General features: G+C 46.7%; 1 protein-coding gene across 1 annotated transcript in view; it reads left to right on the top strand.

Moving 5' to 3' along the window:
- Positions 1 to 21,720, top strand: part of NET1 (neuroepithelial cell transforming 1) — a 76,494-nt gene that overhangs the window by 32,226 nt on the left and 22,548 nt on the right. Inside the window, exons 2-3 of the mRNA XM_026648594.2 lie at positions 5,085 to 5,151; positions 9,354 to 9,413. Coding sequence (XP_026504379.1) covers positions 5,085 to 5,151; positions 9,354 to 9,413 — 127 coding nt within the window. The remainder of the gene's footprint in view (positions 1 to 5,084; positions 5,152 to 9,353; positions 9,414 to 21,720) is intronic.

Below are 21,720 nucleotides of genomic sequence, written 5' to 3'. Positions count from 1 at the left end.
TGGAGAATGCATTGCTGAGCGCCATGATCATGAACAGGGTGACACATCTGTATTGACAGTCGCTTAGGCAGATGGATTTGGCTCTGTGGCTCCATACGGCTTTGGATGCCTTATGCCGCAGCAATACAGCTGCAGGAGGAGGAGAAGCAGATAGATGAAATCAAGCCGTTACTTCTGCAGGGCGTTTATCTGGAGCAGCTTTACTCAGTGGATTGCCCTTTGGGCTCAGTTGACTAGCACTGGCAGGTGGGACAAGATAATGATGCAGAACTGGGATGACCAGCAGTGATGGCAGAGCTACAGAATGACAAAAGCCACTTTCCTAGAAATCTGCGGAGTTCACCTTTGAGCTTCTCCTCAGCATGGAGAAGCATGTGGCTATCGCTGTCTGGAAGCTTGCCACACCCCGTTGTTACCGGTCAGTAGCTAACCCAGTTGGCTGTTGGTAGATCAACCACTGGGGCTGTTGTCATGGACGTTTTGTAAGGCTATGACAAGGGTGGTGCTATGCCATGGCATAAAGCTTAACAATGCACAGGAGATTATTGATGACTTTGCACAGATGTGCTTCCCACACTGTATGGGGCTATTGATGGGACACATGCCTATTCTTTGCCCCCTACACCAACCCAAAGACTTCATCAACAGGGAGGGGTATTTCTCCCAGGTAGTGCAAGGCTGGGTTGATCACCATAGAAAGTTCACTGTTATTAACATGGGGTGGTCTGGAAAGGTCCAGGGTCTTTAATAACTCAGGCCTGTTTTCTGGAATGACCAAGGGAATTTTTGCACACCCCACCCCCGCAGACTCTGTGGTTATTAATGGATCAGTGGGAGCAGGAGATGGTTCCCCGTGAAACTCTTCAGGAGAGTTGTATCAAAATATATAGTGTTAACAAATGTAGCACCCTCTTCTCCACCTGGTTGCCTTCTTTAATGCCAATCTGCTTACAGGTTTTGATGGACAGGTCTGGGTTCTTCTGGATCCCGCCACCCACTCAGCTGGGTGTATCTTCTTTATTTTTCCCTATGAATTTATTTGGCGGTGCCTTCAGCTACCTCGCTCCTGCCTGGCAGGGTCACCAGGGCAGCTTGGGAGGAAAATTCTAACCACAGGGTAACCCTCACTTACTTGCCAGATAGTTGGAGACTCCCAAGAAATAATCAAATACATACAATGTATTCAACACAGTAATTATATTAAACAGGAGACAAATGTAACATAACAAGGTAAAACACTATTTTTAGGGTCACCGGTGCTCATGCTGATAATACCCATGACTTTCCCAGTCAGGGAACCTGATGTAGCAAATGTAAGATTAGTGTCCCGTTGGTACACGTACTTTGTAGGGGTCCTTGCTGACCTATGACCACGATATCTTCTCTGTAGTGGTTTAGCAGGGTGGCTGACTGGCTTCAGTATAGCCCAAAGGACTCACAAGTGGGAGGAGGTGATAAGTCCCTCCACAGGGTTTAATATGCAGCAGGTTATAAAATCCCCAAACCCTCACTCCCTGGCTTGAGGACACAGTTCAGGGAGTAGGGGGTCCCCAAAACAATTTCCCTGACTAACTAAAAGATGGTGCACTCACAAACTCCATGAATGATCCTCAGGTTCAGAGACTCTGGACTCCTCAGTCACTGCAGAGGGGCTGATCTCTGATAGCAGGGATCCTCTTCAGGCAGGAGTCAGGCTGCTTCAGTCCCAGGATTTCCCCTCACCACAAAGGGGTGCAGGGCTCAAGGCGCAGATTACACAACTGTACTAACATTCAAACTGTAGTCTCCTAGCCCAGCGTCCAGACACACTGCTCACAGCAGGCAGCAGCCCTGGACTAGCAGCCAGAGCAGAGCTGACCGTGTGGTGACTGGTCTCACCTAGAGAGCTGGAGAGCTAACTCAGCCTGGCTGGGGAAGTTTCCCAGGAAAACTCTACAAACTGGGAGTCATCAGTGGAGAGGGAAAAACCCAGCTGAGGGATCTTGCTTTTAGGTCCCTAGAGGCCAGTTCTCAGGGGGAACCCTGCATGCAGGCCTGGGACTCACCAGCTCCCCACACAGCCAGTCCTGCCCTTGTCCTGGCTGGCTCCAGACTGACTCAAAAATGGCTTCTTCCCTTTCCTGAACTCCCTGGGAAGGGCCTCTCACTCCCTATTGGTTGCTGGGCAGATTCTGAGTCTGCTTTGGCTCCCCCTCCCTACCAGGGACAGTGCGCCTCTCCCTGAGCTGCCAGCAGACAGAGCCCCAGGAATCTAGGTAATCTCCTTCGGGGTTACACAAATAACAGGGGGAAAATTACACTAATTTAAGATTTTTGCTTGGTTTTGTTTTGGTTTTTTTAAATTCAAGACCAATGGAACTATGACATGGCCAAGTGACGGAGTGCTCACAAATTCTGTAGGTGATGCGCTTCAAGGTGTTCTTCATCTCCAAAATGGTTGATTGTTGTGGGAAAGACCAGTAATTAGGATGGGGTGCAGTGCTGGACCTTTGTAACAAAGATGCTCCATCACAGCTGTTTGCCTCTGCATCATGTCTCTTTCCAGGGCCATGTGCTCCATTTCAGTCCTGTGAATGCTGCAGGAAACCATCACTCCACACGTCTGTCTTTGTGGCCCTCTGTTGGGATGCAGTCACTATTTCCTCAAAAATATCCTCTCTTGTCTTCCCCAACCCCGCTATTGGAAATTTGTCAGTCTCTCAGGAGTGATAGCGCTTCTTTACGCATGGACCATGGCACTAGGTGCTCAGGGAAATCGGAATCTGTAATAGATTGGGTTAAACATTTCAGTCCAGTGAACTGGAATTTTCTGATGAAACTACGTTTTGTCCAACATTTTCAAACTAGCTCTAGTCACAAGCTCACAAAGAAAACGCAGCACAGTAAAATCTTCCCTATTAGCTGATCAACTGGCTATGTCAGAAAGAGGGAGCAACCCATTGTTTAGGACTGGTAGTTTGAGATGCAGAAACTAAACTTGGGCAAAAGTGCCTCTTAATACAATGTCCAGAATAAACTAAATGTTGCTGGAAATGTACTTTAAATCCACCAGACTGTGAAATTTGGAACACAACTTGTTCGGTCAGCACAGTACGAGTACTGTAGAATGACTTAGATCAGGGATCTCAAACTCAAATCACCACAAGGGCCACATGAGGACTAGTACATTGGCCTGAGGGCCGCATCACTGACACCTTTTCATATAAAGGTACAAAAGCCCCCTCCCCGCCTGCTGCCCCCAGTCCCGCCCCTACTCCACCCCTTCCATGAGGCCCCGCCTCTTCCCACCCCTTCCCCACCCCATTCCAAACCCTTCACCAAAGTCCCCACCCCAACTCCGCCCCCTCCCTGACCCTATTCTAACCCCTTCCCCAAATCCCCGCCACGCCACGCCTCTTCTCTGCCTCCTCCCCTAAGCCCGCGGCTCCCCGCTCCTCCCCCCTCCCTCCTGGAAAGCGCTAAGCGCCGCCAAACAGCGGGAAGCGCCTGGAGGTAGGCAGAGGAGCAGGGACACAGCGCGCTGGGGGGCTAAGGGGAGCGGCGGGTGAGGGGAGCTTGGCGGCCGCAGGAAATAACTCTGCCGTGTGTTTGAGACCGCTGACTTAGATGGATACAGTGGTAGTGTGGCCGTATCGGTCCCAGGATATTTTTATTTAACATTGTTCTGAATATATTGCTTTTCGACAGTTTTGCTTTGTTGATGAGGATGACTTATTGTAAGAGCAAGCTTCAATTCTCAGTTGCAAGTTTATGCAAAAGCTGATAGCCTCATTTTCAAGATGCAGAGGACCAGCTTCCATTGATTTCATCTCCATTGAGATTGGAAAATGAGGCCAGATGTTTTTACTTCTCTATGTCAGGATTGGTGTGGGATGTTTAGTTTCCTGCACTTGTATAGTTCGGAAAGTTATCACTTAATATAGCTGATTGGTTCATATTTTGACCTGTTTAGTCATGCTGACTCGTATTGTTTCATTGTGCTCCCCTGTCTATAGCCATCTGTTGTTTCTCATCTTTTACTTTGAGAGTAACCACTTTGGGGCAGGAACCATCTCTGTTCTGTTTTTATACAGCACCTATTACAATGGGGACCTGGTCCTTGAGGAGGGCTTGTGGGCACTCTGGTAATATAATAAATAGATGGCAAATGGGGGTGAGGTTGAGGTTCAAGAGGTGCTCCTCTTGCCCCAGACAAAATTGCTCATAAGGCGTGGAGTATTCACCCACTGGCTCTGTGGCCTGTAATCCTTTAATCCAGAAGCCAATCAGAAGAGAAGTCTGAGACCTTGTATACACTATAGGTTACTTCGGTATAATTTATGTCGCTCAGAGGTGTGAATAATCCACACTCCTGAGCGATGTAAATTATACCAACCTAAGCACCGTTGTAGACAGAGCTACGTCAGCTGGAGAGACATAGCTACTGCTTCTCTTAGATCATCTCCATCACAATCGCTGCTGTGTGCAGCTGAGCCACAGTAAGTGCTGTAATGTAGGTGTAGTTTGAGTCTCATGGTTTTCTTCATACGGGAGGTTTTAGGGGATTTGGCACCTGAGTCGGATTCTCAACGTCCTGGCAGGGTCTTCTATGATTAAGTTAAGAAGTAGCAGCCTTCTGATCTGTCAGGCAACAATCAAGGTTGTTTGGGCATCTTCTCAAATCGTAGCTCTCTTCAGGTTACAGTTGTGCCTCTGAGGGAGAATTCAGAAACAGAAGACTGAATCTCAGATGGTATCCTCCTGGTATTGGTTATTTTTTTTAGCATGGTCTACCCCCTTGGGATGGTTCTGTTCCAGGCCAGGTTCCATCCATTTGGAATGAGGTACTTCATGTTGGACTTCTATTGTAAGTTGATTACCTTGAGCTGAAAAAATCCACAGGAAATGTGTTTTGTCACAGAGGTCACAAGTATTTAGAGCTGATTTGGGACACTTGCTCAGATTTGACAGGGTTAGCATGGGATGTTGTTACACCACAGGATTTTAAAACAACTAAAAGGGAAAGGGGGAATGAACTGTAGCTACTTTCTCAATTGCTGAAACAACCCAGACTTTATTTACCTTTATACATTCTCAACTCACAGATATCCTCTGCGACGAGGCAGCTCTTTCACATTTCTAACTCCTGGGCCCCAGTGGGACTTCACTCTGGTGAGTAAAGCATGCACTGTATTTGTATGTCAAAAGCTTGTTAACAATCAGAAATAATCTAAATAAATAAGGTTCCTTCTTCCTCGATAAGGAAGAAAGAAACATATTGTTCTCTTTCTGGTTAGGCAAATACGAACACTTCCTCTCTGAGACATTCTGAGACTCTTGAGTAGCAAGTGAATCGTACATAATAGAGCTGATCTGCCTTGTTGGCCTTAACTTGATTGTATGCTTGTGGCTCTCGGAGTGTCAAGATGGTACTTGCTGTTGTTTTTATTTAGGCTACAGCTTTTGCTCACTTAGCAGGGTAAATGCGACTGAGCTGGTACTCGAAACAGGATTTAGAATAGGACTACAGAAGTAACATTTAGTAATACTGAAAAGCTGTAGCTTATTTATGGGTATAATAACTGAAGCACCCATAAGCCTTACTGTGGTAACCCTTGTCCTATATTCTCCCTATTGCCATCTTTGGTTTGCTTTACACTGGTCACTGTTCAGGACATGGGCATTGAAGTGTCATGTATGTTTGAGGTTGTGTTAATAATAATGTAGTGAAGTAGGGGAAATAAAATGCTGACTTTAAAAAAAAAAAAAAAAACTTTCTAAGGTTTTTTCTGATGGTTACAGATTAACTTAATATTCATTTTTGAATCGCAACGATTAGCCCTACAAATTATATCCTCTCAAATGATCCTGCTCCAGGGTCACATATTGAAAGCATTTGAAGCAATGAACTTATTTATCTCTATTGTCTATGTACGTTTTTCTCTGCTTTTCATTTTGGCTGTTTGCATACTAATGTTTTATTCTCTAACTCTAAATTAGAGTTAGTGTTACTAGATTGCATACCCCACCAATGTAAACTGTAAAAATCAAGGAGACTGGTGTTGAATGAGTTAACTGTTTATCTGCACTCTGGCATCAGTTCCCACTATCAATCTCAATTACCTGCTCTTAATCTCAGTGCACATAGTTTCTCCTTCATCCTGAAGAGCCAATGGGCACCCTAGAACTTCAGCTCTACTCTGGAGGCAGCTTCTCTTTCTGGCAAGCTGCTTGTGACTTGCTAGAGACAAGTTCTGGATGGATCTGAGGAAATAATTCTGTGGAGGAAAGTCCCAGTCTGAAATATCAACTGTAAGGAGGGTTCATGTATATAGAGGACATCCCAATTTTACTTCAATGAGCTTGGATAGGTGACAAAAACAGCTAAAAGAGGGCATGGATAATGGAGGATGAATCCCCGAGTCCTGTTGCCCACGAGTCCCCACCCTTGCTGCAGAGTCTATGGCCACATCTACAGTTGGAAGGCTTTGCCAGTATAGTTATACCAGCGAAGTACATCTAGTGTGGATACCCGCAAAACTAATTTTATCACTAGAGCTTATTCCAGCCAAGGCCCCTCCTTCCCCAAGTGAAATAAGCTATGCTGGTGTAATTGCATCTACACGAGGGTATTTTACTGGCATACCTATATTGGTCACCACATGACACCTCATCGCACCCCTGAGTGACATAGTTATGCTGACAAAGTTTATAGTGTAGACCTGGCCTAGTTCTCTGGTTCCAATGGGCAACAGAGCCTCCTAACTCAAACTCCTCCCCTACTTCCATGCCTGCATTAGCCCTCCTCTTTCAAACCTTCCAGTGCCTGTACACAATCAGGGCCCGGGGGTCTGTGGGTAAGTCATATTGAAAGTTAGGTTGAACCTTGACATTGATGTGAGACCTGCTCATTGGAAACCTTCGCATGTTCTCGTGTTTGAAGCCAATACTGACCATATTGTTTTTAGAGAGGCAAGGTGGGTGAGGTAAAAGATAAAAGATGTTACCTCACCCACCTTGGGACCAACAGGGCTACAACAACACTGCAAACAACATATTGTTTTTGTTACAAGAGACATTTGTCTGAAAACAAGGTCTTTGATCTTTGGGGAGTTTCGGTCCTGATGCACATTCCTCACCTGAAGTTCTATTCCTCTTCTAGGACTCCCAGGTTGACAATAAGCAGCAGAAAGGATCTTTGTTCATTAGGTATTTGCCAGCTATTTTCATGGTAATACAGAATGAGTGGGGGGAAATGGGATGACTAGAATTGTTTGCAGAGTTTTGTTTGCTTTTCTATGACATATTACTGGATCTTTACATTCCACCCCTAAGGGTTATTTAATGCTAATACTAATGGCATTCTTTTGTGTCTGTCTTTATGCTGTTTTGCTTACTTGTTTTGGAAAGACTTTTCCCTCAAAAAGAACAGGAGTACTTGTGGCACCTTAGAGACTAACAAATTTATTAGAGCATAAGCTTTCGTGGGCTACATCCCACTTCTTCGGATGCATAAGAAGTGGGTTGTAGCCCACGAAAGCTTATGCTCTAATAAATTTGTTAGTCTCTAAGGTGCCACAAGTACTCCTGTTCTTTTTGCGGATACAGACTAACACGGCTGCTACTCTGAAACCTGTCTTTTCCCTCAAAGAGTTTCATTTTAAAAATGCTCATGCTTTTTTCATTACCTCTGTGGTAGCCTGAATAATACTTCCTGACTTTTTTACAGTCTAATACCTTTCATAGAAATATATTTTCCACATGACCTGAGTTTCTCAAGAGGGTTTACATATCATGTCTTTGATTGTGACTATTGCTAGCCAGACACATAATGTCATAAAACAGTATTTATCATGGTTTTCCTTCTGCTATGCTGGTTAAGCCTTCTGGTTTGAGTGGTTTGAACAGGTGGGTTTTTTGGAATCTGTTTCTGTCCTGGTGCCATGTCAGAATGATACAGCTGGCTCTGTTTTGAAACTATGTTGGGCAGGGGGAAAATGGGGAACTGGGCAATGCAGTACTTATTACCCAAGTCTAGCCAGTTTAAAAACAAAACCTTGGCTTTGCTTCAGAGCCCGGGGTTGGGTCCAGAGCTGTGTATTGAAGACATTAATATACTTGACTTGCATAAAGGGAGGGGGGAATCTTGAAACCAAAAAGATGTGGTGTCTTAAAGTCTTGTATTGTTGCAAGTTCTAGTCAAAAATCTATTTTGAACTTTTTATTGAACTTAACCTAAGAAACAAATACGTACCTGCACACGTTATCAAGCCAGCCAAAAATCTCTTCTGAAATAATGACATTGAGTTCCATATAAGCCTCACAAATGAAATGCTATACATAAATATTTTATAAAAAGCTTTTCCTCAATCAGCAAGTGGACCTCAGTCACCCTACTGGAGAGTTTGTGTATTGTCTTTTAGAACTAAAATATTCAGACAGAATATAATGACTGAAATCCTTGGAAACTCTTCTGTTTGGTACTATGGTTAGATTAAACTGCTGAGGAAGGTAAATACTAATGTCAGCTAATGGATTTCTGTACTTTTGTAATTAATATTTAAACATAAATTTGTCTAATATGTACTGGTAAGAAGACTTATCGGGGTGGGAAAGAGTTGCCCAGTGGTATAAATGAAAACATTGTAAAATAAAGTGTGGGGTTCTTGGAACTAGAAGATATCCTTATACCCCAGGTTGTACTCTCACCAACACTGCTGGGATTTTCAAGGCCTCTTTAGGCTCCTCTGAGGAGCCCATCCATGCAGGTGGGGGTACGTCTTGGGGAATAATGGTATCATCTAAGTCCCCTTCAGGGTTCTAAAACCCCAACTCCCATTGACTTTCAGTGGGAGCTGGCACCGGCTGTAGCCCACGAAAGCTTATGCTCTAATAAATTTGTTAGTCTCGAAGGTGCCACAAGTACTCCTGTTCTTTTTGCTAACTCCCTTAGACTCCTTGCAAAATCCCAGCTTTGTTGTTAACTGCTGAGCTTGGAAACCATACAAAATATCTCATTTCATTAAGTAAATACCTGAATCCATTCAAAGTGCCAACTGCCACATGAATGCACTTCAGTCTCCATTGCTTTAGTTTTTCCTTGTTGTCTTTTGGTTCTTTCTTCACAGTCCTAATTATGGGGAGCATAAAGGAACAAGTAAACTTATAAGTGTATGATTTGTGGATGCAGTAAAGTGACAAGACAAAATGATTTTTGCCATTGCAAAATTACTCGTGCAATTATTTTCACCCACAGTTCTGCAGGTGTAGTAAGGAGGGCATCTTTAGGTTGGTTTCAAAATCAGGCTTTGTGTATTAGCATATATATATAGTATAATCAAATGGTTAGATCTGATTGGTTTCTTTTATTACAGAAAAGGAAGCGGCGAGAGAAAGATGATGATGTTGTCAGTCTCTGCAGCCTTGATTTTAAGGTAAGTCAAGCATTGTATTGTTCAACGTATTGTTCTATCAGGTTCAATTGTCCTGCTATTGTAGTTTAGCTAGCCCCCAGAAATTCCCCAATCTTTAATGTCTTGTGAAAGAAACCCAAGGAAGCGTATGAACACGTTCAAGTGATGGGCACTCGAGATGTAAAATAACAGTGGTAAAAATGACACTTCAAATTCTGCTTTAATTCATATTTCACTTAGGCACACACTATTGCACTTCAAGCAAACTGGACTTTTGATGTGTGTAACTCTTTCATATAGAAAACTTAATCTTTTATAACAGTGTGTTTAAGGTTAAAATGTGACTCAAGTAAATGTTCTGGGTGTTTAGAGTCAGAAATCTGCTTCCAGGCAAACAATCCAAGCCAATTCTTTGGAAAGGGAAGATTGGTTGCTGTAGTTTAGCTATTCTGACTATTTGACTGTAAGCGAATTCTCAGAGTAGGGGGAGAAAGAGGGATGAAATATTCCTTCTGGGAAGTACTAATTTTTGAGTTCATAGCTAATTAGTCGATATGGCTTTTTAATCTTGATTTCTAGTTTTTTGGTGGGGGGTTGTTTGTCCAACCGACACTCACCTCTCTATATCCTTTGTTGCCATGATTATTTTTGTGATTGTGCACTATTTTATTAACTTCCCTATGCTGTGGTTGCGTGTCAGTCACAACTTGCTGCTTTCCAGGAATGATCACTTAGGCCTGGTCTACACTATGACTTTAATTCGGATTTAGCAGCGTTAAATCGAATTAACCCTGCACCCGTCCACACAACGAAGACATTTATTTCAAAATAAAGGGCTCTTAAAATCGATTTCTGTACTCCACCCCAACGAGCGGAGTAGCACCAAAATCGATATTGTCATTTCGAATTAGGGTTAGTGTGGCCGCAATTCGATGGTATTGGCCTCCGGGAGCTATCCCACAGTGCACCATTGTGACCGCTCTGGACAGCAATCTGAACTCGGATGCACTGGCCAGGTAGACAGTAAAAGCCCCGTGAACATTTGAATTTTATTTCCTGTTTGCCCAGCGTGGAGAGCACAGGTGACCACAGATAGCTCATCAGCACAGGTAACCATGCAGGCCAATAATCGAAAAAGAGCACCAGCATGGACCGTACGGGAGGTACTGGATCTGATCGCTATATGGGGAGAGGATTCAGTGCTAGCAGAACTTCGTTCGAAAAGACGAAATGCCAAAACTTTTGAAAAAATCTCCAAGGGCATGATGGAGAGAGGCCACAATAGGGACTCAGATCAGTGCCGCGTGAAAGTCAAGGAGCTCAGACAAGCCTATCAAAAAACAAAGGAGGCAAACGGTCGCTCCGGGTCAGAGCCGCGGACATGCCGCTTCTACGCCTAGCTGCATGCAGTTCTAGGGGGGGCCGCCACCACTACCCCACCTCTGACCGTGGATTCCGAGGCGGGGGTAATCTCATCAGCTACACCTGAGGATTCTGTGGACGGGGAAGAGGAGGAGGAGGACGAGCTTGCAGAGAGCACACAGCACTCCGTTCTCCCCAACAGCCAGGATCTTTTTCTCAGCCTGACTGAAGTACCCTCCCAACCCTCCCAAGCCAGTAGCCAAGACCATGACCCCATGGAAGGGACCTCAGGTGAGTTTACCTTTTAAAATATAAAACTTGTTTTAAAAGCAATCGTTTTTTAATGATTACTTTGCCCTGAGATCTTGGGATGCATTCGCGGCCAGTACAGCTACTGGAAAAGTCTGTTAACGTGTCTGGGGATGGAGCGGAAATCCTCCAGGGACATCTCCATGAAGCTCTCCTGGAGGTACTCCAAAAGCCTTGCCACAAGGTTTCTGGGCAGTGCAGCCTTATTCCATCCTCCATGGTAGGACACTTGACCACGCCATGCTTGCAGCAAGTAATCTGGTATCATTGCATGACAAAGCCTGGCAGCGTATGGTCCCGGTGTTTGCTGGCATTCAAGCAACATCCGTTCTTTATTTCGCTGTGTAATCCTCAGGAGAGTGATATCGCTCATGGTAACCTGGTTGAAATACGGGAATTTAATTAATAAGGGGACAGAGGTGGCCGTTCCTACTGGGCTGTTTGCCTGTGGCTGAAAAGAAATCCTTCCCTGCAGTTAGCCAAGCGCTGGGGGAGGGAATTGGCCCTGAGCTTTTCGCGTTTGGCTAGCAGGGATCTTCCCTGATACCAGCCACGCGGTGGGGGGAGGGATAAAGCGATCATCCAGAGAATTGGATGGGCGCGGGGGGGGTTAGTTTGTTTTCTGCTGCTGAAGGTTAACAGGAAAACTGCAGCACTCAACAGGCTTTGCTTGGTATGTGGGAAAGGAGGGCGCAGAAGCCGAAAGACAATGGCTTACCATGGCCGCATGCAAGCCGAATTCTGTTGCCCGGACCTGCATCTGTGATCTCTAGCAGCAAAGCCACAGGCACTCAATATTAAGAGGCAAAATGCGACCTTGCACAGAAATCACATGTGCTATGTAATGTGAATAGTGTTGGTCACCGTGAAAGAGTATAAGCATTGTTCTGCAAAATGTATCTTTTTAAAAAATTCTCTCCTTTTTTCCCTCCCTCCAGCAGCTGCAAATTTTTCAAGCCTCCCTCCTCCGTCCCGAAGGCTATCTCAGATAAGGCGTCGGAAAAAGAAGACGCGAGACAAGATGTTCGCGGAAATCATGGAATCCACCCGCAGTGAAAGAGCTCATCTGAATGAGTGTAAGGACACGGTTTCAAAGTATAGGAAAGAAGCCAGCGAACGTGAGGACAGGAGGGACCAACGTGAGGACAGGAGGGACCAACGTGAGGACAGGAGAGACGCTCGAGATGAGAGGTGGCGGCAGGAAGATCAGAGGAGGCAGGATGCAACGCTGGGGCTGCTGTGTGAGCAAACAGACATGCTCCGGCATCTGGTGGAGCTTCAGGAACGGCAGCAGGATAACAGAGTGTCGCTACAGCCCCTGTATAACCCCCCTCCCCCCTCCCCATGTTCCAGACGTGTAAGAACACCCGGGGGTGGGGGGGGGGAAGGCTCCGTACACCCTCCCATTCCACCCCAGTGGACAGCCCAAGCAAAAGGCTGTCATTTTTTTAACCTTTTTTTAGTGGCCTTTTCCTTCCCGCCGATCCTCCTCCCAAACCCCACCCGGGTTCTCTCCCTCTTTTTATAATCAATTAATAAAGAATAAATGATTTTTAAACGATAATGACTTTATTTCCTTTGAAAGCAAGCTGGAGGAAGGGGGAGGGTGGGTTCCTTACAGAGAATGAGTCAATAAAGGGGGCGGGTTTTCATGAAGGAGAAACAAACAGAAATTTCACACTGTAGCTTGGCCAGTCATGAAACTGGTTTTCAAAGCTTCTCTGATGCGCAGCGCTTCCTGGTGTGCTCTTCTAATCACCCTGGTGTCTGGCTGCACGTAATCAGCAGCCGGGCGATTTGCCTCAGCCTCCCACCCCACCATAAAGGTCTCCCCCTTACTTTCACAGAGATTGTGGAGCACACAGCAAGCAGCAATAACAATGGGGATATTGGTTTGGCTGAGGTCTGAGCAAGTCAGTAACGTTCACCAGCAACCTTTTAAACGGCCAAATGCACATTCTACCACCATTCTGCACTTGCTCAGCCTGTAGTTGAACAGCTCCTGATTCCTGTCCAGGCTGCCTGTGTATGGCTTCATGAGCCATGGCATTAAGGGGTAGGCTGGGTCCCCAAGAATAACTATAGGCATTTCAACATCCCCAACGGTTATTTTCTGGTCCGGGAAGTAAGTCCCTTGCTGCAGCCGTTTAAACAGATTAGTGTTCCTGAAGACGTGAGCGTCATGAACCCTTCCCGGCCAGCCCACGTTGATGTTGGTGAAACGTCCCTTGTGATCCACAAGTGCTTGCAGCACCATTGAAAAGTACCCCTTGCGGTTTATGTACTGGGTACCCTGGTGCTCCGGTGCCAAGATAGAGATATGGGTTCCATCTATCGCCCCACCACAGTTAGGGAATCCCATTGCAGCAAAGCCATCCACTATGACCTGCACATTTCCCAGAGTCACTACCTTTCGTAGCAGCAGCTCAGTGATTGCTTTGGCTACTTGCATCACAGCAGCCCCCACAGTAGATTTGCCCACTCCAAATTGATTCCTGACTGACCGGTAGCTGTCTGGCGTTGCAAGCTTCCACAGGGCTATCGCCACTCGCTTCTCAACTGAGGGCTGCTCTCATCTTGGTATTCTGGCGCTTCAGGGCAGGGGAAAGTAAGTCACAAAGTTCCATGAAAGTGCCCTTACGCATGCGAAAGTTTTGCAGCCACTGGGAATCGTCCCACACCTGCAACACTATGCGGTCCCACCAGTCTGTGCTTGTTTCCCGGGCCCAGAATCGGCATTCCACAGATAGAACCTGCCCCATTAACAACATGATCTCCAAAGCACCGGGGCCCGCGGTTTGAGAGAATTCTGTGTCCATGTCCATGTCCTCATAACTCTTGTCGCTGCGCTGCCGTCACCGCCTCCTCCTCTTCTCGTTTTTCTGGTCCTGGCTCAGCATAAACTGCATGAGAATGCGCGAGGTGTTTACAATGTTCATGACTGCTGTCTTGAGCTGAGCGGGCTCCATGCTTGCCGTGGTATGGAGTCTGCAGTGTTCACCCAGGAAAAAAGGCGCGAAATGGTTGTCTGCCGTTGCTTTCATGGAGGGAGGGGTGAGGCTGTACCCAGAACCACCTGCGACAATGTTTTTTGCCCCATCAGGCACTGGGATCTCAACCCAGAATTCCAATGGGCGGGGGAGACTGCGGGAACTATGGGATAGCTATGGGATAACTACCCACAGTGCAACGCTCCGGAAATCGACGCTAGCCCCGGTACATGGACGCACACCGCTGAATTAATGTGCTTAGTGTGGCCGCATACATTCGACTTTATACAATCTGTTTCCAAAATTCAAATTATATAAATTCGGATTAATCCCATAGTGTAGACATACCCTTCTATGCAGAAAAAGGCCTCTTCTACAGTGGAGTCACTGCTCTGGACAAGCCTCTCCCTATATTTTTCTGGTATTTCAGTACATGTTGCTTCAAGTCAGGGCAAGAAAGAATATCAGATAGGGCTGCTGTGTCACAATGATATCTACACATTGGTTGAGTTTGGGGGGGGAGGGGGATTCGGTACCAAATTGATATCATTTTCTGGGCTTGTCTATGCTATGGGGACTACAGCGACATAGCTATTCTGCACCAACCCCATAGGGTAGATGAAAGATACAGCACTGGGTCTGTCACTGTAGGTAATCCACCTCTCCAAGCATTGGTAGCTAGGTCAAAAGGAGCATTCTTCCATCAACCTAACTGTGTCTACACCAGGCATTAGGTCGGCATAGTTTTGTCACTCAGGAGTGTGAAAAACACTCCTGAGTGACAAAACTATATCAACCTACATTTTAAGTGTAAGCCAGGCCTGTGACTCCTCAGATTTTCTAGGAGTGGTATGTTCAGTAAACGTGCCAGCAGAAGGAACTTTAAAACAAAGCCTCCATTCTGCTGGATTGGATAGAAATACCCACGAATTATGACTCCCATCCACAGCGGTGGATCACTGGGGAGGTGAGGGGGGAATTGAAAATTATAGGTAATTTATTTGCCTTATAATAGTTTTAACAGAGACTTCTGCAGGAAGGGAAAAGTTCCAGAGCACAAAGAGTTAAAAGCTCAGACCGTGTCTTTTGTTTAACTTGACCTTTTACCTTGTTCTTTTTAAATGGTTAGGCTATCCGTGACACTCTTACTTGATAGTTCTGGAGTCGCACCTACAAAATACACTCAGGCACCTTTTTAAAACTTTATTGATAGCTCTGATACTAGTTACTGTACAGCCTGTCCATAAGCTGGGTGTATTTAATGTATGTACGTGCCTTTTAACACAATTGGCAAGGTTTAGAAAATCCTTAAAGCCATCGGAGGCAAAGCTTTAGGGCAGTGGTTCCCAATCTAGGGACGCCGCTTGTTCAGGGAAAGCTCCTGGCGGGCCAGGCCAGTTTGTTTACCTGCCGTGTCCGCAGGTTCGGCCGATTGCAGCTCCCAGTGACCGCGGTTCGCCGTTCTCGGTCAATGGGAGCTGCAGGAAGCGGCGGTCAGCACGTCCCTTGGCCCGCGCCACTTCCTGCAGCTCCCATGGCCAAGAACATCGAACCATGGCCACTGGGAGCTGCGGATGTGGCAGGTAAATAAACCGGCCTGGCCCACCAGGGGGCTTTCCCTGAACAAGTGGCGCCACTAGTTTGGGAACCACTGCTTTAGGGTAAAATTTCCAGCAGCACTTAAGCAACTTAGGTTCCTAAGTGCCTAAGCAATTTTTGAAAATGGAACTTAGGGTTTGTCTACATGCCCTGCAGTTCGGAGTAGGGGCGTGTGAATGGCAGTGCGCACCAAAGTGCTGCACTGTAACTCCCCTGTGTGGATACTGTGGGAGCAAACTAAAAGGCACGTAGTTCGCATTAGCATAGTCCTGTTTGAAGAGGATTACATTAATGCGAGCTAGGAACCTTCTAGTTTGCTCCCACAGCATCCACATGGAGGAGTTATAGTGCAGCACTTTGGTGCACATTGCTATTTGCACCCCCATAAACAAAACTGAACCACAACAGGCCAATTTAGACATAGCCTGAGACTCCTAAGTGCTTCTGTAGGGTTACCATACGTCCGGATTTTCCCGGACATGTCCGGCTTTTTGGGCCTCAAATCCCCGTCTGGGAGGAAATCCCAAAAAGCTGGACATGTCCGGGAAAATAGGGAGGGAGGGGTCGTGGGGCTTGGGCCGGAGCCAGGCCGGGGCCCGAGCCGAGCTGGGCCGGAACCGCTCGGCCGGAACCAGGGACAGCGCCCCAGGGCCTGAGCCGAGCCGGGTGGGAGACACCGGGGCCAGAGCCTCTTGGCCTGGGCCGGCCGGCCGCCAGAGGAAGCTGCTTGGCTGGGGGGGCCAGACTGGGCCGCGCCGTGCCCCGCCCCAGCCCCAGCTTACCTGTTGCCTCCCTGTTTCAGGCTTCCCGCGAACATTTGATTCGCGGGAATCGGGAGGGGGAGGAGCAGGAGGGTGGAGCGTTCAGGGGAGGGGGCAGAGTTGGGGCGGGGACTTTGGGGAAGGGGCGGGGCTGGGGCGGGGAAGGGGCAGAGTTGGGGCGGGGCCGGGGCCCCGTGGAGTGTCCTCCTTTTTTTAAATTAAAATATGGTAACCCTAGCTTCTGAAAATTTTATCTTTAGTCTCACCAAATTCATGAGCTGTTTTATCTAGATTTTGTAGCTATTACAGTGAGTAGGTTAAAAAAAAAAAAAAAAAACACACACACACACACACACACACACAAACTGGCCCCATAAAACCTAGGTATGTCTGTATCATGTGAATAAATTGTGAGGCCAGATGGGACTATTAGGATCATCTAGTCTTACCTTCTGCATAACACAAGCAGTGTACTCCTATCCCCATTTTACAGATGGGGATCTGAGGCACAGAGAGACTTGCCCAAAGTCACACAGGAAGTCTGTAGTGGAGCAGAGAATTGAATCCAGGTCTCCCAAGTCCCAGGCTAGCACCCTAACCACCGGAGTGTCCTCCCTTAAATTAAGTATATATAACTTTTAATGTGGAGGAGTAATGACCATATCTTGTACAGGCAGGGAATATTTAGCCTGAATTTAAGGATTTAGGTATGTCCCTTAATGTTATTAAAAACTAAAATGTTCTTGTTCAGTGTTCTATGTGCCAATAAATATCCAGTATTCTAGATTAAATGGAGGAGCATTTTTTTTTTTTGGTTGATTTTGTTTTTATCCCTCTCACTCCCCTGAAGTTTTCCCTCAAATTTTTAAAGATAAACTTAAAATAGGCCAAGTTCAAGCTGTTTACGAATGTTATACTTCTCCCACTTTTGAGGCACACCAGAAACCCTTTGGTGACCTCAACCCTTCCCTAGCCTCTTTAGTGGGCGTAGCAACCATAGACACTGTGTTTTGTCCTGCCTTTTAACTGTTCCCATTACTTTTTCTGAAGTAAATCCTCCGCTTGTACAGCACGCTGCATTGTCTCTGTACTGTTCTGTAAAGGGTGGAACGATTCATTTAGAGAGCACCTAGGCTGTGGGTTCTGAAAGCATGTATTCCGATGTTGTTAGCAACCAGATTATGACCTTTCTGTATCTGATAGGGAGTAGACCAAGATTGACGGTATATCTTGCCAGAAGCAAGATGAAGCCATGCTGAGTAACATTCATGAATCAAGTCTTGCCGGGCCTACAGTTCTTTAGTGAACATGGGTTGCTAATGTTTGGGAAAATAGAGCTCTCCTTAGGTGCTTGGGTATGTGAAGGTACAGCTTTGGAAAAGGGAATTGTGCAAAGGAGATACAAATGAGCCTTATTCCTCTCCAACCCTTACTTTTATGGGACCATCTCATGTGAGTAAATGTTACTCAATATGAGGAAGGGCAGAGCTTTGTCCACAGTAGCTCAAGAGCTACATCAGTATCGTCAACAGAGGGAAATTATTGCCAAGAAACTCTAGTGTAGACAGTCACGGTCTTTGAAGAAAACGGGATGGACAAGACCTGAATTTCTAATGTAGAAAACAAGCTGAAAAACAAAATCCCTTCTCGGGCCACATTCTTCTTCTTCTCCAGCACTTGGAATCTTTAAGTCATTACTGGATGTTTTTGTAAACAATATGCTGTAGTTCAACCATAAATTAATTACTGGGTTTAATGCAGGAATTACTGGGTGAAATTCTATGGCCTATATTATGGAGCAGATCAGACTAAATGATCACAGTGGTCCCTTCTGGCCTTAAAATTTATAAATCCATGTGTCATAATGATGCACAAAAGGAGCATAAATCTGATTCTTCCCCCCTCCCTCTCACTCTCCACCCCCGCCAACTGCAGATGCGTTTTAAAAGAGAACCATATCAACTTTTGTCAGGTGTCGTAATGTAAATTCATGCAACAACTTGCCCATTCGTGAGTTGAAAAAATGTGTTTGGAAATAAACGTTAAAACTAGCATTTCTGAGATTGGCTGCTAGTCAGTACCACACCTCCCATAACATTTGAGACATGAGCAGTACAGGAGCTTAAAGCAATTGTGTAAACAAATTTCTCACTTGTGGTAATACTTTGCTGTTGAGACAAATTTTATATTTCATAAATGTTACAGGCTTCTACAGTAAAGTTCTTCTAACGTTGCATCCATATTAGCAGGATGGAAACTGATTTATGATTTCATATCCTGGGATCACATACATCTAGAGTCACAAATATAAATATTGCGGTAACTGTCTGCCAACAGAGGTCTCAAATGCTAATTTTAATTAAAAATTGAAGGACAGGAAAAAAAACATCTGGTCTAGTTCACTTCTGTTGTGTGGAATATTTGTAATTGTTTATTTTTATTCAACTCCATTATAATTATAGAGCCTTCTCATCATACCAATAAAATTCAGTATTTCAGACTGCATGTAAACACTTCATGTGACCCATAATCTCCTGATGTGTCATGTCCTACTTTTGTCTGTTTTCAAGTATACTGCTCCAAATTTTTGACATAGAATATAAATATCTGCAATGGAACGTTAAACACAGATCATGGCCAGTAAACAATTCGACTATACAGATGATGGTGGCTGACTTTGTTCAAGTTACAAAAATACAAAGAAGCATGAGATTGCTTGAATGTTAACATGAGTTTGTATTTATTCAAGTACTTGCGTGTTACGCATGACAGTATATATGAGACGTTAAAAATAGCTAATTAAAACCAGTATTTCTTCTTCGAGATGTGTTGTTCATGTCCATTCAACTTAGGTGTGTGTGTTCGCCACATGCACCAGTGCTGAAAGTTTTTCCCTCAGCAGTATCCGTATGGGAGCGGCTCTGGCGCCCCCTGGAATGGCGCGCACATGCCGCAGTATATATGGTGCTGCCAGTTCCCCTCACCCTTGGTTCCTTCTTGCCGCCAGTGATGGTGCTGGAACTGTGGCTGCTTCAGCTAGTGCTGTTGCTGCTTGTTTGTACGAACTAGTTATCTCTTGTATTATAGTGTATATAGTTTCTTAGTGTTTATAAATCCCTTAGCTATAGTTAGAGACTTTGTAGGTCCCAAACAGGACTTTGCCTCGAGATGGGGCATGCTCCAGTCCCCAGGTTTTAAGCCCTATGATCGCTGCAAGAGGCCCATACCCATTAGTGATCCACACAGCAGTTGTCTGCTTTGCTTGGGCGAAGGACACATTAGTGAGAAGTGCAAAATTTGCAAGTCCTTCAAGCCAAGGACTAAGAAGGAGCGCGGTATTCGTTTAAGAGCGCTCCTTATGGAGTCGGCCCTCACCCCAGCACCGGAGCAACGCTCCGACTCGGCACCGAGTACCATGATCTACCAAGTACCATGACCTACCGGGACCCGCAGTGCCCCACCGGGACCATCCACTGGCCGGCACCGGTCCCCATCCGTGGCTCCGACCAAGAAGCCCAAGAAGGTGGGGCGAGGCCGGGCTCCAACCTCCCACAAAGGAAAGGATAAGACTGGGTGTGAGCAAGGTCCCATGCCTGGCAATTCTTCACCCACGTCAGGATCTCAAGCCCAAGCTCTGGTGGAGCGGTGTAGTCCAGCCTGCTCTCTGCCGGCCACCTCGGATAGCGACAGAGGCCTCGGTCAGCTCCGGGTACCGTCCATCCCACAGGTCCTTCAGGCGGTGCAGGAGATCATGTCCCTCCCGGTCCCATCCACACCGGCTCCTGTGGTTCCCCAGTCACAATTTGGTCCCCACTTCAACGGCACCATTCCCTGTCCCAGGGAACGTCCCACCAGCGCTCGCCCTCCCATAGCTGCCACACATCTGACCGTGAAAGGCAGACACAGCACACCCCCATTCTGTCCCTGAATCTTGGGCACAGGCAGAGATGCTCAAGGTGCAGCTCGCCGGCCACAGATCTTTGGAGGCATGTGCCTCCTCTCCCTCCCCAGCAGGAGTACTGGTCCCAGCACCCAGTATCTCCGAAACCATGATTCTGGTCCAGGGACCCGTCGAGGGATCTATGTTACCATTCCTTGTACCGTCACCGATCCCCGAGGAAGGCATCACCGCGTGCAAGTGCTTCTGGCACTGGGCCCATTCTGACTCCCATTCCCGTTTCTCATCCCAGTACCGCTTGTCAACTGTGAGATGTAGATAGATCCATGACGGCTTGGAGCTGGCTGTCGAGCGCTACCGGTCCCTAAGACCTCACTTCAGATCAGACTCCGGGTGGAGTGACTGGCACCGGTCAGGTCAGAGCCATTGATCCGCTCTGTCCTGGTCTCCTCGGAGCGACCGCTCAGGATCCAGCCCTGGTTCAGAGTGAGGTTCCCTGACGGCGGGACAAGCTCTGGTACTGGTGATAACAGCTACATTGTCGGCACCGAAACCAGCACAGTGGCCTCGAGCACAGTGGCCGGCGCCGTGGTACCCATGGAACCCATGGGGGTTCACCCAGCCCTCCCAGGCTGCCCGCTCGGTGTCCGGAGCCTTGGAGAGACCAGCTGCCTCTCTCTCCTGCCCTCCTCCTTAAAGCCTTGGGTGTGAGGACCCCACAAGTTCAAGAGGGAGCAGGGGAACAAGCCACTGGGCCACCAATGGTTGTGCAGGACCCTACGGCACCGACATCATCTTTGTCATTGCCAGACAAGGCTATAATGGGGCCCCCTCCCCCCGGTTCCTCCAGATGATGCTAAAGCGCACGAGGAACTACTGAAGAGGGTCTCTGCCAACCTAGGTCTTCAGGTGAAGGAGCTAGAATAGCCTTCAGACTCTCTGCAATATCCTCTGCTCCACAGCATTGGCCAGGGTGGCTCTGTCCCTTCATGATGGGGTCTCTAAGATCACTAATGCCCTGTGGCAAATTCCCTCCTCCCTGCCACCCATCTCCAAGAGGGCTGAGTGCAAGTACTTTGTGCCATCCAAAGGCCACAAGTACCTGTACACCTACCCTGCTCCCAACTCCCTAGTGATAGAAGTGGTTAACCACAGGGAGCGACAAGGTCAGCCCAGGGCTACATCTAAGAACAAAGACTCCAAGAGACTAGACTTCTTTGGGCGTATGGTTTATTGGTCCTCTAGTCTCCAGTTGAGGGTGGCCAACCATCAAGCCCTCCTGGGACACTATGATTTTAACATGTGGCAAGCCATGGCCAAGTTCGAGGGCTCTCTTCCTGAGGCTTCTAGGAAAGAGTTCTGGCTATTATAGAGGAGGGCACGACTGCGGCCAGGGCGACGCTCCAAGC

Source organism: Terrapene carolina, unplaced genomic scaffold, assembly GCF_002925995.2.
Source record: "Terrapene carolina triunguis isolate 2854851 unplaced genomic scaffold, T_m_triunguis-2.0 Scaffold68, whole genome shotgun sequence".
Taxonomy (NCBI): Eukaryota; Metazoa; Chordata; order Testudines; family Emydidae; genus Terrapene; species Terrapene triunguis.
Note: the sequence above shows the minus strand (reverse complement) of the source record. Positions and strands in the feature narration are given on the sequence as shown.